The following is a 16765-nucleotide window of genomic DNA, read 5'->3' on the forward strand; positions in this document are numbered from 1 at the left end:
CATTATGAATAATTCAGATAAATGTCACATGCTAGTTACAAATTTATCAAGTTTTATATTTAAAAGAATAATACATAAACTTTCTTTTCCATTTGAAGAAAATTCTGTTACTTATGAAGAATTCTAAAATTCTCAGATTCATCTCAGATTCATCACAAATTACTAGATTTAGATGGATTCACCGATTAAATGATACTCCAGCTCATGTAGAGAGGTATCATGTCAGACAGGGTCTCTCCACCTTTCTCAGAGGGAAAGCCACTCCAACTAAATTCTGCACCTCTCCACATACAAACAAGGAAAAACTGCCTAACAGGTAAAAATTTACATATAACCTCTGTTCCAACTACTAAGCTTTTTTGTTTGATTTTTTTAATTGCCAAGTCCTCTACAGCAAATGTTCCTACTAATAAGAAAACCATGGTTTCTTTTCCTCAGCAACCCATGTGGACTGCTTCAGGGTGATTAAGAGGATATGACTGTGGGCAGGTGTGTGTTGTTCTGCATTAGCCACATGAGAGGCAGGATAAGTCAGCTCCTTTCCTATACCCCTCAACTCTACAGTTAATGAAGGCTAGCCCACTACCTGTAAGCAATTAAAACCCCTTCTCACTGCTGGAGCAGAGCCACACACAGATCACTTACAAGTTCAATCTTGGGATTCCAAAGATAACTCAGCCCATAAAATGAATTTAAGTAGAATCAAACTAAAGAAAAAAAAGTCTCAAAGATCAGATCAAAGATGATGTACATAAAACCCAACCTACTTTTTGTTTTTTAAATAATAAAAAGAGTAATTAAGAGGGCCATTGGAAGGAGCAGCTGGGAACCCAGCAACCAGGAGGTTGAAGCTAGAGCATCATCACTTTGTGGTCACCGAGATTCTGCCTCAAAAAATAAAAGCAATCAAAATAGCTGACCTCACTGACATCTGGCTGAGTACTTAAACACACTACTATCTGATGCTAAACCGACCTAGGAGAGTAGGGACTTCCATTCCCTATGTTTCAAAACGATGTATCTGGAACAAAGAAAAGTTAGTTTTTGTTTTTACTGTTTTTGTATTTCTGGGGTATTTGATTATTTCTTTTGTTTTGTCTAAGAAAATAGTAAATAGTTAAAACTCAAATCCAGATATGCCTTTATTTCTGAGGCAAGGCATCTGAATATTTAAAAGCATCCCTCCAACAGTGTTATGTAAGTAAGGCAAGCATAATTTCATAAATAGTAAGTATGAAAAAACCCAAGCCTAAAAAACCCTCCTCTCTCAGAGGGCTACTTTGCTTTATAAACCCAAAAGACAGAAGCGGGAATACATAGGAAGATGATAAATTGTGGACTGTTACAGGGAGCCACATAAAACAGGAACTTATTGCCTGTTCATTCTCTTATCCCATGTATACTGATTCTGCATGTAAGGATTTAAGAGAGCCAACAAAAATCCCACAATGGATTGAGAAGGGTTCTGGAGGTCCCACCCCTATTTGAAGATCTACTGGCAATTGATGACTAGCGGCAGTCAGCTGTCTTCAGGGATTTGGGGCCCTGAGATGATGATTGCACACTCATGTACATACAGACAGAACCAAATGCACTCAGTTGGGGAGATGGGCAGAGTGCAGGAGAGGGGGGCATGTGAGTGTGCAAGCACTTAAGTTGGGAGGGGACAGTGGTAGCAGAGAGGAGAGGAGAGGAATCCAAGGGAAGGGGATGGGGGTGGATTTGATCCAAATAAATGATATACAAGCATGAATATTAGTGAAATACTTCAGACTAATCATAGAAGAAACACATTTTACTCAAAAGAAGTACTTCGGGCACACCATTAGTTTTCTTTCCAGCACTCTAACAATTATGGAATAACAAGATAAGCATTCTAATAAACTTGAATTTTACTAGTAAGTAATATAATAAATAAATCTCATGAAGATTCATACTCTTTATGAATTTTCTTTAAAAGAATGAATGAGAAAAATCTTACAACTTAAGACTCATGAAACAGGAGGAATCGGTCTGCTCCAGGGATGAAGACAGATGGACAGTCAGCACTAAGTACATGTATACATCAGTAATGCAGGTTGTATTTATAAATTTATATATATACATATATTCAAAAATATATATAATTTATATACAATATATTTATATATACATATATATATATATATATCATCAACAAAAAAACAAAAGAGCATGAATCTGAAAGGCAGACATGGAGCAGTTGGATGGAAGAGTAGGGGAATGAAGTTAGTACAGTACTCATAGATGTAATTCTCAAAATATAAAAATAAAAAATTAATCTTGGTTACAATTTCATACAGATGAGCTCACAAAAATCAGAAGCACCAAGCTCAAAGACTCCAGTTTAAAAATGTTCCTACCTTACCTGAGTAAGAAGCACGAACTGGGCAAACTGCCAAGGAAGCATGAAGAAGACATTGGAAACGCAGAGTGCAATCAAGCTCCCTCTGTAAAGTTTTGTAGCCCTTGAAAAGATAAATATCAGGAGGTTTAACTACAACACAGTCCAGCATAGCTCTAAACTGCTGCCAATTAGAATCTCGAACATGATCTGGGGTTCACATAATCTGCACACAAGATGAACCAGTGGGTTGGAAATTATACCTTCTGATTCTCAATTATAATAATTTTCTATAAAAAGTAAATATCTATTATTACTGCAAAACCACAAAGCCCTGCCAAATAAAGGGAGGGAGGCCAGGTGAATACAGTCATTACTTTCTTTTTCATATTATATTTTAGTGAATTTATAATAAGACTTCATAAAATGTAAGTCAACAGATTCATTAGTTGGAGAAGGAAGGGAGTGTCTAGGAGAAATGACAAAAGTGGCATTTTCTATGAGCTGAGCAGTGTGTAGACCAACACTACAGGGATGGGATGCTGGGGAAGAGTGGGTGATGGGGAGCTGAGCAGTGTGTAGACCAACACTACAGGGATGGGATGCTGGGGAAGAGTGGGTGATGGGGAGCTGAGCAGTGTGTAGACCAACACTGCAGGGATGGGATGCTGGGGAAGAGTGGGTGATGGGGAGCTGAGCAGTGTGTGGACCAACACTGCAGGGATGGGATGCTGGGAAAGAGTGAGTGATAGGGAACAGAGCAGTGTGTGGACCAACACTGCAGAGATGGGATGCTGGGGAAGGGTGGGTGATGGGGAGCTGAGCAGTGTGTGGACCAACACTGCAGGGATGGGATGCTGGGGAAGAGTGGGTGATGGGGAGCTGAGCAGTGTGTAGACCAACACTGCAGGGATGGGATGCTGGGGAAGAGTGGGTGATGGGGAGCTGAGCAGTGTGTAGACCAACACTGCAGGGATGGGATGCTGGGGAAGGGTGGGTGATGGGGAGCTGAGCAGTGTGTAGACCAACACTGCAGGGATGGGATGCTGGGGAAAGGTGGGTGATGGGGAGCTGAGCAGTGTGTAGACCAACACTGCAGGGATGGGATGCTGGGGAAGGGTGGGTGATGGGGAGCTGAGCAGTGTGTGGACCAACACTGCAGGGATGGGATGCTGGGGAAGGGTGGGTGATGGGGAGCTGAGCAGTGTGTGGACCAACACTGCAGGGATGGGATGCTGGGGAAGGGTGGGTGATGGGGAGCTGAGCAGTGTGTGGACCAACACTGCAGGGATGGGATGCTGGGGAAGGGTGGGTGAGGAGAAGTAGCATAAAAGCCAGTCTTCTGCAGCTGCACCTTGGGAAAGAGAAGCAGCAGCAAAGGGAGGGGGCTGCTCTGAAGCCGCCATTACCATCTAGAACCTCAGGAGACTTTCAGACACAGCCTTTACTCCCACGTATGAGCCGATGGCAAGCCCCAAGTCTGCCATCGTCTTCACAGTAGAGTGTGCAGACTAACACCCTGGGGTGAGAAGTAGGCAGTGCGGGGACACCACCATTGGTGCCTTCCTGAGGAGGTAACCCAAGGATTCTTAAACTCCAGACAACCTTTACAATCAAGTAACAAGATGGAAGCCAGCACTTTTGATGAAGTAGAAAAAACAGACAATATCTGCAACACCCTGCAGAACAGGGCTCTGGTCTGTGAAGCTTCTGCTTCCCCCATGTGCTTCCTGTGCATACGCACGTGCTGGACCCCAGTGAACACTCACTTCTAATACAATAGATCACAGTCGAGGGACACAAATACCACTCTGTAAAATAAAGCGTTTTTCTACTGCTTTTGAATGCGAGGCTCGATTTTCATTCTATAGGTAACAAGGGAAATTATGGATTTAGGGATAGAATGTAGCACTAATCTGGCAGCTGGGTACAGAATGCACTCAAGAGAAGATAAGAACCAAAAGAAACCAAAGGAATTCCAGCTGGCAGTGATCGATACACCACTAACTCTGGACAGCAGAAATGAAAACATAAACATTACTAAGAACAACTGAGAAAAAAAACGAACAATGTGGCACTGGGGGTGAGTTCTGTAAACCTGGATGCTCAAAAAGACTTAAAACTCTGAACTGTATAAACCAATTTGCTAAAATAAAACCTATTGCTAACTTCATTTCTAAAGTATTCCTACTATTAAAGAGGCAGGAGAAAAAGGTGGTGGGGAGCGAATGCCACAGAAGAACCTTGATGAGAACTCAGAGAGTAACCCACAGAGAAAGCAGGCCACTGCAACAGGAGCAGCCCTGGGCAGAATGTGTCTGAATCCTTGAGCATGAGAGGATGTTACAGGACATGGCAGAGGGGAAGCAGACACGCACGTGGAGTTAAGATTTCTAATCTCCCAACCTAAGGACAGGGAGAGGATGCTGGCTATCCAGGTGAGCCCTGTGTAAGCACCAAGGTTCTTGGAGGTAGAGGGCAGCAGAGAAGGGCAGAGTGAATGTGGGGAAGGAAGAGCCCAGTCTCCATTGCTGGCTTTCATGATTTAAAAGGAGCCAATATACAAAGAAGAGCTAGGAGATCAGGGAAACTGATTCTCTCTGAAAGGCCCCAGGAAGGGTACAGCCCTGTCAGAACCTGCAGCTTGGGGCCTCTGCCCCACACAGAAGGTTGTAAGCACCAATCTACACTCATTCATTCTCTCAGCTGCCACCGATCCACAGCTCAGGTGAGGGAGGGAGGGAGAAGAATCAGAGGCTTGTCCTCATCAGACTTAACAGAAGCAGAAAAAGGGGAAGTAACCAGACACTCCTGAGCAGCCTAATGTCTCTACACACAGGAGGGAAAAGTCAAGAATGGCCATGTGGATGTGGAAATGGCTTCTACAGGTGAGCTGGAGATAGGTTTGCAGTGTAGCACTTCCTCCAGAGTGAACGCAAGTCCTTTCTCAGTCCCAGAAGCAAGTGGACAGAGCCGAACCTCATTTGGAGGTACTAAAGAAACACCAAAACCTACAATAATCGTGGACTTAGTGGAATGCTGGAGGTGCGTGGACTTCTAAAAGCTCACAATATAAAAGCCACCACCCACTGGACCTGTGAAAGGTCTGTCTGATGAGACTACATGTGACACAGGAGGCTGTGTACAGGCCCTGTCTTCTAAGTACGTTACAGAGGCAAGTGCCCAAAGGGTTTCCTGCAGCAAACTTCACCGCCATTCTTCCAAATTCAGCAGACCACTGAGGGGAGTTCTCAGACCAAGACAGCTTCGAACTTTCACAGGCTCGGACCTCTGTCTCTCACAGACCCTACTCTATGTTTACACTCTGGATCAAGGCGATGCATATCTACACTTAGCATGTGTCCACTGAAAGAGAAGCTGCTCTTACTTTCTCAGTGGTGTTTAAAGCTGTCTGGTCTCTGAACAAAGTCTAAGTCACTCCTGGATTTCTAACGGGAATTCTCCTAGCATACCTTCGGTCTATGTAGGCTGTTTCCTTCTGCCACTACTATCTTACACCCATACTCTAAACGAGTTTCAGGACAAACTCCATGTGTTAATGGATGTTAAACGATGATTCTATGGATCTTCTTGTTCCAAAGGTCTGAGTCCTATAGGATGAGGCTCAGCCTGGCCAGCCTCTCCTTCCGCTGGCAGTCCACATGGTAAAAGAGAAAGACTAGGAAATACACGGAGAGGTAGAAGTAAAAGTGGATTTACTCATCTTGAGCAGTTGCCATGGAACCCAAAGAAAAAGAGGACCAGAGGGTAGGCTAAGGAAAGCTCTTTGGTACTAAGTAGTCTTTAAAGTTAATTTAAAAAAAATACTTTAAAATTATCTTTATTAATTCAATATAACAAGATCACCTTAGTTTACTATGTTAATTTTTATTAAGGAAACAAGGCATCTTTTCAAACAAAACTTACGAGCCGCTAATTTAAGTTACTTAAGGGAAAATAAACCCCCAGCAGAAGAATCAGTGAAAGTTACCTGAGAATGTGAGTCACCAGCAACATCTGAAGCACAAGGAACGGGTATGAGAAGCTTTCCCGGAGAGGAGGCGTCCACATCACTCGGGTGCACTGAAAAAAAAAACAGGTCAGAGAAGACACCTGCTCCAGGTACCAAGTGGGTACAAGGCAAGGGTGCTATCAACACACACCAAGTCTTTCCCACATGAACTTCAAATGGCACATTGAAAACAGGCTGCTGGGTTTTCTCTGGACAGAAACACTGGGTCATGAGAGGTACTGCTGTGGAAAAGGCACACGAGGTTCCAGATGTATAGTGTACATGAATATCATATCATCCTTATTCTTCTGTCCATCAATAAACATTTGTTGTTGATCCTGTATCTCGGGTGTTGTGACTAGTGCTGTAGTGAACACGTGAGTATGGGTAACTTTTGATAAAGGTTTTATCTCCTTTAGAGATATACCTTAGAGTAGAATGGCCACAATGGGTCAGTATTGGTTACAACAATCCAAGCTATGTTTCCAAACAGCTAGAGGAGTAAGACTGTTCTGAGAGACATGCTCAGTGCTGGGAGGGATGCAAGCGCTTCCGGTGCAAACTGTGATCTCTAAATACCATTTCCCCAATAGGATACGAGAGTCTGTGAAAATAGTTGGTTTTGTAGCTTGGGACAAGATTATCCTGAGGCAGCGTCTGTACCACGAAGTGTTCAAAGACTGAAGGAACATATCAAAAGAAGTGAAATGCCCCCCAGCCCTTTCCAGAGAAGCTTCTCTATGCAATGAACAGCAATGAATGTAGATACATGGCTGCCATAAAGTTGCAATTGACTGCTCAGCCCTAAAAAGGACATTTATCTCACCTCTGCTAGGGCTCAGAGAACATCTTGGAAGATAGTGCGGAAAAAAACTTAAGAGCCACAAGACAAGGATAAAGACTGAAAAGTTCTCTTCTGTGCATGGCATGGCCATGGCAACTATGGCTGCCCGCCCTGCCTGAACAAAACTGGCCCGTCAATAACCAATCATGAATCCAGGAGGGGCTCAGGGGCCCTTCTCTCTGTTGCACTAGAGAGTCCTGGGAAAAGGTCAGTCAATGTCTTTAGCTGTGTAACCCTGGTGAGCCCACCAGGTTCAAATGGAAAGTTCCAGATGCATGGTGAGCCAGAAGTTAGCTTTACCCAGTGCTGAACCTGTACGCTGCAATACCAACACCTGCATGCCAGCAAGGACCAAGTGTGCCCACTGCTGCAATAGTGGCATGACCACCACGGGATTAACCAACCATTAGGTGCTATAAACAAAACCAGACCTGATGGCTTCAGAAGTCACGGGCCTAAGATAGAAACTAAATGCTCGTCCTATCAAACTTCCTTATAAATATGTATGTTCACATCCACAAATCTGTGCTATGCTCAAGTCTGGCAGAAGAAGCTTCTTATTGTGGTGGGTAATGGTTAGTTCAGACTCATAATTGTTCAAACTGCTGAGAGTAAGAGACTATGAGCACTCAGTTGTTTATGGGGCATCTAAATCAACTCATCCCAACCTCTGAGGCCCAGGGAGCATCATGTAGAGGAGCATAGAGTACAAGAGCTAGAGGACTGGAGAGTGCTAAGCAACAGCTTTCTGGACGGGACTTAGCTACTGGACACAGGAAGCCATAGCAGCTAAGGCTACCTGCACAACCCAGTCACAGATCCCAGCAGGGGTGTGGGAGGGGCTCCCAAGGCCCCACACCTGGCTGAGGAGCCAGCCCCGGCCTGCTGATGGCTGCTGGGGGAAGGAAAGTCGCCTTTCTGGAGGGTGCTAGGTGGCCAATGTCCCAGTGGGTTGTCCCACCCCCATGTACTTGTGGGAAGCTCTGACTGGATTCAGTGGACTAAAACAAAACAATAATAATTAAAAAGAAAGCATGAAATAGGAAGGAAGATGTGCTGGAAGATTCTAGAGGAAACTGGAGGTCAGGTAGATATGACTAAGATATACCATATACATGTAAGGTATTTTTAAAGAACACTATTTCAAAAAGAAAGTAGGAACCCATTTCTGTAAAGTCTCTAAAGTACCAAACCTTCAATAATGACAGAGACAGGGGTTCCCCTTGGAGGAAGTTAGGAGGATAGATTTGACAGAGTCAGGGGAATGCCTGCTGAGGGCTAAAACTATCTGTATATTGCTAGAGAAGCTATTCTCAACCTGTGGGTCATTACCACTTGGGGTAACATATCAGATATTTACATATCTGATTCCTAACAGTAGCAAAATTACAGTTATGAGGTAACAGCAAAAATAATTTTATGGTTGGGGGTCACCACAACATGAGGAACTGTATTAAAGGGTTGCAGCATTGGGAAGGTTAAGAACCACTGGTCTAGAGAGTGGCTACATAATTGGGTACATATGTAAAATCTGCTCAGCTTAACAGTTACCGAATGGGATATTAATATATGTAAATCATATAACATCTAAAGTCAAGGTTATCATTGAATCTGTAATGATTTGAACATCAAGAATTATGATGACAGGTTATAGAACCCTACATATAAAAAGAACCCACATATATAGTAACAGTAAAAAAAGAAAAGATATGTCTTTATAGAGCACCAATTATTAATCACAGATAAAATAAGAGAATTAGGAAACTGTCAATGGTCAACAGCGTAAATGACTCAGGCGGTGATATCAATGGATGTGAGCATTTGGTAAGACACTTTAAGGAAACGAGACATTCTTTATCTCAAAGCATCAAGACCCACATAGCTTACTGTTGCAAAAAGGAACAAGAGTATTTTTCCAACAGATAAACTGACTTCCACCACCTGAATCATGGGACTGCTTGAAGAAATCCAATAATGTAGCAAATTGGTCTCACAAGCCTCTCAATGTATTGCAATAAAAATGATGTATCTGCTATAGTCTTCAAAAATTGTCTAATCGGGACCCAATAGCGAGGAAACAGACAAATCCAAATCATGGAGCCTTCACAAAACAGTATGTGTGAATTCTTGAAAGAATGCCCATTCATTTGAACAGACAGAAGAACTGTATTAGAAGAAGCACTCTACATCAAATGGCAACTAAAAGTCATGTGTGGTCTTAAACTCTGCATCCAAACCAAGAGCATAAAGGAACTGACTGGGATAATTGTGGGAAGTTGACTGTGGATTATAATATATTATCACTGAATTTCTTAAGTATGAGTCATGATAATGTAGCTCTTAGGCAACATACGTCAGTCATGATATGTAGCAGCTTTTAGGCAATATATATCAAGGTATTTATGGCAAGATGCCATCAGGCCTGCATCTCATATCCAAATGGAGCAGGAAAATGCCTGTCAGGGTAAGGTGTGTACATAACAGTAAGAGAAAGCAAACATGCAAACTGGTAAATGAAGAGCTAGTGAGCTGGCTCATCAGGTAAAGGATGCCCGATCCTGAGCTCATGGCCTGACATCAACGCCCAAGACCCACATGGAGAAGGGGAAAGCCAACTCCTGCAAGTTGTCTGGACTTTCATATGTGGTATATGCGTTATGAACATGAACACACACACTAATGAAAACTTTAAAAGAAATGTAAAAAAAAAAATTGGTAAATAAAAATGAAGGTAAACATGATCTTACTTATATAAGAAATCAAAATATTCTCAGAGAAATGAAGAAAGACCTGGTGCCTCCTAGGGCTGGGGTAGGAAGGAGACAGGTGTGTGGGAAAGGGAAAATGCAAATCAAAGGCACAAAGCCATACTTAGAAGAGGTCGGTGGTCTGCTGTACCGCTGTAACCACAGCGAACAACACACTATGTATCTCAAAATGGCTCCAAGAGTACTTTAATACCTTTAATCATAAGAGTTGGTAATTATTTTGACTAAATGTACAATGTATACATAGACCATATAATTACTGTTTCCAGTTAAAAAACATACACTGAAAGTAAATAAATCTCCCTGTTTAGTAATCATGAGCTACTAAATCTTTAGTGATTCCATTTAATACATAGTGGGATATTATAACTTCCCACCATGAAAGAATATTATGAAGATTATCAAAATTGTTTTCAGTGTCCTAAGAATTGTTTTCCAAATCTTACATAAGCAAAATATTTATGTCAACAAGTAATTAGTATCACGAGGATTTATATTTTAATCACAGTCCAGTTAACAACATCTAAGAGACTCTATCTCCTACTCCAGGGATACTTGCTCACCCAAGTCCTTTGCTGCTCTAGTCAAAATAGCCAGGAAATGGAAACAACCTAAATGTCCTTCAGCTGATGAATGAATAATAAAAGTATGGTACATATGCACAATGGAATTCTATTTGGTTGCAAAGAAAATGAAATCATGAAATTTGCAGGCAAATGGATAGAACTAGAAATACTGCACTGAGTGAGGTCACCCAGACCAGAGAGACTGAATGTTCTCTCACATCTGTGGGTCCTAGCTCCAAATTTTAGAAACTCAAGGATGCAAAGAGGCAAGGAACAAGCTCTAGAGATGGGGACCGTAGGAAGCAGGTGCTACAAAGGAAGTGATGGGAACATAATAGTAACATAGGACAGAGAGAAGGAGAGAGGACGCTAAAGGTATCTGGGAAAGCCATAGGGAAACATTTTATAAGCTAACTTAATATATGTGTGTATACATGTGTATATGTGTGTTTAACGGACTTACACTACATGGGGTGATGGTGCTACCTCCAATACCTAATAAAAACTCCAGTCCCAGGCACAGGAAATGTCCCCTCAAGTTATTGGTCTGAGGAATACAAGATCCTCCAAAACCAATATGGATTATTATTTCCATGGCCTTCGGTCACCTTCCAGATCTTGAACGTTAAGACCCTATTGCTGAAGACACCACACACTTTTGGCCTAAGATCTGGAGGAACTGTGATGCAAGAGGACTCCAAGCCTCCTCACTGAGGACTGGCTCTCATGGTATCAGAAGGTCTATGTAAGCTGCCAAGGAAGAGAAGCCATCAGAAGTCCTACCCAGTGATAGTCTGTGAACCACAGCAAAGACTGGGCTGGAAAGATATCCACAATGGTGCATTAGTGGCACTTTCATCTTGGGTATAAACAGTAGCTACCTAATTAAACTTGACCTGCTCAACAGGCAGGAACTCATGCCTGGCAATATAAACCGAGCTAACTATCCATAGCTGGAAAGGTCACAGACCTGAGTAGAGAACCTACTACTGCCATTTTCCTAAAATTTCTAACTATTCTACAGCCTTATCCTTATACCAACAGGCAAGTGGAGCTTTCACCCCTCACAGAGCTTCTTTGTACAACAGATGGGAACTATCACAGAGACCCACAGAACTAAGTGACTGCAGGTACCCAACCCCAAATGACACATCGCAATGCAATCCCTACACCTAAAACTCAAGGAAAATTATGGAACGGTGGACAGAAATTCCTCTAGACATAAGAGGGGAAATGCACCCACAAAATCTCAACAGTGTGGCTGCCCGAGATAGGACAAGCACAGTGGCAAGCTAAGTGACACATCACTGTGGACAGGGAAACTGCACATGGGCCACCAGAGACAAAGTGCACCTGGCCAGTAGCTGCTGAGATAGGAACAGTCAGTTTCCGCCAGGGATGAGCACCCAAATAGGCTGTATAATGACAATGGTCATCCCTGGACACATAGACATGTAAACAATGCTAAATGGACTCAACACACACACACACACACACACACGCACACACACACACACACACACACACGTACGCACACAACAATGTACTTAAAGATCATTCATGAACTTGGGAGGGGACACAAAAGGACACCCACATGAATGGGTGAGGGGAAAGGGAATAATGTAGATTACTCAAGTTCTCAACGATAAATAAATAAATTTCAGAAACTGACATGAATAAGAAATATGTTGTGGGTAGTTTAAAGGGTGAATCAGATATGGCCAACAAGACAATATTTTCATATGCCTTCACTTGCTTTTCTAAAGTGAAATTTTGAAACTTTCTAAAGGCTTTTTTTAATTTATATGTGAATCTATTCATAAATGACAGTATGTTTTATCTAAAACATTAATCATGCACAGTAATTTTTACTTCATGGAAAAGGCTAAAATATTTTATTACACACTCACATGGAATTTCTAACAGATAAAACCTAAAGCAGGGCTGTAGGATGGCTCAGCAGTTAAAAGCAGTTGCTTCTCTGACATGGGACAATTTAGTTCCCAGTACCCATGGTGGACTTCTCACAACTGCCTCTATGTAACTCCACCTCCAGGGGATCCAATGTCCTCTTTTGGCCTCTGCAGGCATCCATACATTCCTACACACAGACACAGGTATGCACATAGACACAGATACACATAGACACAGGTATTCACACAGACACAGACACAGGTACACATACAGACACAGATACTCACACAGACACAGGTATGAACACAGACACACACAAAGAGACACAGACATAGAGATACACAGGCACACAGACACAGGTATGAACACAGACACAGACACAGACACACAGAGACACAGACATAGAGATACACAGGCACAGACACAGGTACGCACACAGACACAGGTACACATACAGACACAGATACTCACACAGACACAGGTATGAACACAGACACACACACAGAGACACAGACATAGAGACACACACACAGACACGCACACAGACACAGGTACACAGGATGAAGAACATACAGTACTTAGTTATTTCTGTTTGGTTCTCTGTGGTGCTGGGAACTGAACCCACAGCCTTGCAGGTGCTAGGCCAACATCCTCTCCTTAGTTATTCCTCCAGCCCTGAACAGGGACTCTTTTGTACTCTCCCCATTTTTTTCCTCCCTAACTCTTCTCATGTATAAAGGTTTCTGACAAAGTAAGTTTAACAACTTCTTTTTTCCCTTTAGCGGATTTGTGATGAACACTGTGAGCTCCTTTACTCTCCATCCTCACGTGCTCTTCCTTCTCTCTGTCATTTTCCTTCCCAGCTAATGAGATTTGGTTTCCTACTGCCAGATCGTTCTGTGGTATTAATCCAGATTCAACCTGTGACAACCACCTTGCCAGCTGAAGGCCAACCCGGGCAGTTGTAACTTTCTGTTTTTCCCACTGTATCTGTTCAGCATGGGTGCCACTCCCCTGTAAACCTGACCCACTCTGCCCCTCTGCTGACTGATGCTGCGTCATCTTTTGGTTTTCTTTTTTGTTGTTGTTGTTGGGTTTTTTTGTTGGTTTGTTTTTCCAAGACAGGGTTTCTCTGTGTAGCTTTGGAGCCTGTCCTGGACCTCCCTCTGTAGACCAGGCTGGCCTTGAACTCACAGAGATCCGCCTGCCTCTGCCTCCCGAGTGCTGGGACTAAAGGCTTGCGCCACTGCCACCCGGCTCATCTTTTGTTTCACAGAACATTTTTATTATTAATTCTTTGAGAATTTCACACAACGTATGTTTAACATCTTCACCTACTTCTCTAGTCCCTCCCACAATCACACTTCCCCTCCTCCCCACCCACCCCGTCAAGTCCAGTGTGTGCCATACAGGCTGTTGGGGAGTGAGTGGGGCCTGCCCAGTGAATGTGGTCTGTCTACGGGGCACCACAACATAAAAACCTGCCTCTCCCTCTCCCAGAAGCTATGGAACATTGGTAGCTCCTCAGCTAGGGCTGGGATTTCTTGCCCATCTTCTCTCTTCTACGCTGGGATTTGTCTGGCTGAAGCTTACACAGGCTTACACATGCTGTCACAATCAGTGTGAGTTCACATGTTCACCTGCCCTGGAGCAGCTGCAAACACTGTTTCCTTGATGCTATCCAGCACCTCTGGCTCTTACAGTTCTTCTCCCCGCTCTTCCTGGAAGATCTCTGAGCTGTGGGGATGGGATAGGCTCTGTATGTCCCCTCTAAGGTTGAGCAGTCCCCAGGCATTCTTTTCAGTAGTGTGCTGCAGCATCAGCCTACAGCACACATTTCTGGTCTTATGACAAGGAAACATTTAAAACAACAGCGCGTGGCAGGTCCAGTCCCCTCCTCCCTCCTGAATCTACCAGGCTGAGCTGAATCCCCAGGGGAGTCCTTGCCCTGGAGGAGATGGGAATGGGGAGTGGGCTGGGGGAAGAGGGGGAGGGTGTGTGCGGCGGGAGGAGGGAGGACAGGGGAATCTGTGGCTGATATGTAAAATTAAATTAAATTATAAAATAAAAAATAAATAAAAAAATTAAAAAAGCAGCACGTGGTTGGCTTTCGTTGTAGCTTCTTCCCACGGTGACATAATCAACAAGAAGAAACTCGTCTACTTGTCTTATCCTGGAATGCAGACCCTCAGTGCTGCCACTCATGATGCTGAAAACCCCATGCTCCATTTTCACATTTCAGATTGCCGGATTTTCTATTTATTTTTTAAAAGCTGTACTAATCCATTCATGCTACACATTATTTTAGGTAAGCCAGGAACACACTCAGTACCTTGAGAATATTAGGCAAGCACTCTACTCTTGAGCAACATCCTCTGACCTATACATTTTATAGTTCCTCTGTTAGGGCAAAATTTTTCTTTGTCATATCATCTGTGGGGAAAAAATTATAATATACCAAATACTATCTTAGATCCACTACTAAGACAACTAACTTGAAAATAGAACCTAAAAGTAACTAACAAGCTACGACTATGTTTCAGTATGTGAATAACTCACTCTGTGAGTAAATATCTCTTCTAAGACAGTAAAGTACTGGGACAGCAAGATGGCTCCCCAGGTAAAGGCTCCTGCTGCCAACCCTGGCAGCCGACATTTGATCCCCAGAGCACACACAGGGTGAGAGGAACAGATGCCAGAGAGCTCTCCAATGACCTTCATATGAATGCCATGCCATATGCACCCCCCACACTCACTGAATAAACAAATACAATTAATTTTTAAAAGAAAGCTACTGATTAAAAGCCCATAGCAATTTCACTGAGCAAGGTTCTACAAAAATGACTAGATACATGAATAGGTATAAACAGAGTAGATGATTTCTGAAATATAAAAATTAGATACTTTAAAAACATACAATTTACTTATTTATTTGACAAGATCTCACTGTATAGCCCTGGCTGGCCTAAAATTCTCTATATAGACCAGGCTGGCCTCAAACGCCAGAGATCCACTTTCTTGCTCCTTGACTGCTGAGATGAATGGGGGACACCCAGCTAGAAACAGTTTTAAAAGATTAGAAAAAAACAGGGACTAAAGCTGTCATAACCTGAAGCCATATGACACACAAAATTATAGTAAGTTTTTAGTTACCTGCATTCTTACCAATATTTATCAAAACTGTACTGTATGCTCTAAATTTTAATGTCATATAAAAATGTTACATTTTTGTCCTAAGATAGCTAAAGAAAACATAACAATTAATTGGTCATTCCCATAAAACAAAAGTAATTTTAATTGTTTCATGTATCTTTTCCTAAGAAAATGATATCTAACTAAGCATGTTTTAAATAAACTAAACAGCTGAAAAATGTCAAAAGTAAAAATCCATCAACCTAAAAAAAAAAACCAACTAATCTGAATTCTACTTTTAAAATTGAAAATTGTAAGAAACAATGTTTCTGCTACTTGAGCATGAAGATTGTAAGAAAAACATAAGGAGAGGAACTAATAGCTCAGGGACCGTGAGGGGCACAAGGGCCCTCTGTGCTCAACAACAGTGCCTTTCTCACCACATCTGGAGCTACATATTCAATAACTCCGTGCCCCAGCATCCTACTCTTAAGACACAATGCTCCTTTCTTGCATTATTAAGCAGTTATTTCCCATTTTGGACATCATTCTCATACAATCAGCTTCAAAACATCCTACAGTCCAGGCTATTACAATGTGCAGTATCCAGTCAGGAAAGAGGCGAATCCTTCTCTTTCCTTGGCACAAACTCACATTATACCAAATGCATTGCTGCTGCTGCTGCACTCACGTGTCACATGCTCTAACCAAAGGCCACTCCACTTTGCGTTTCTGTAATTCTAAATAGTGAGTGCGTATCAGGTGAGAATCCATTAGCAATTGGCTAACAGACCATTTCTGACTACAGTTTGTGTACCATTCCTCACTCTTTAAACCAGTATACGTCCAAAGCCTGCAGACACTTGCGGCATGAACATAAAAGATGCAGACATTTCACACATCCTTTTCCTCCCTAATACAAACATTTCCATGAGAATTCTGGATGGACATATTACTAAAAAATTCATTTACAAGTATGATTAACTTAGAAGTAGGAATTGATTGAAAATATGAATTTATTAGAATTTGATCTGAAAACTATTAATAATGAATAAAACTACTAATCTGAGCTAACAAGTATAAGGCACTTTATGTTTTAAAGCCTGTACTAGGCACTTTACTCATATGAGCTCATCAGATTTATGCAATAACTGCATGAGATGCCTA

The 16765-nt window shown here is 42.3% G+C and overlaps 1 protein-coding gene across 1 annotated transcript in view; it reads right to left on the minus strand.

The window, feature by feature from the left end:
- Dpy19l1 (dpy-19 like C-mannosyltransferase 1) overlaps nt 1-16765 on the minus strand; it is a 97222-nt gene that overhangs the window by 38339 nt on the left and 42118 nt on the right. Inside the window, exons 8-9 of the mRNA XM_059267531.1 lie at nt 6354-6445; nt 2387-2486 (exon numbers count right to left, since the gene is read on the minus strand). Of these exons, the coding sequence (XP_059123514.1) occupies nt 2387-2486; nt 6354-6445 (192 nt within the window). The remainder of the gene's footprint in view (nt 1-2386; nt 2487-6353; nt 6446-16765) is intronic.

Source organism: Peromyscus eremicus, chromosome 7 (genome assembly GCF_949786415.1).
Source record: "Peromyscus eremicus chromosome 7, PerEre_H2_v1, whole genome shotgun sequence".
Classification (NCBI taxonomy): domain Eukaryota; kingdom Metazoa; phylum Chordata; class Mammalia; order Rodentia; family Cricetidae; genus Peromyscus; species Peromyscus eremicus.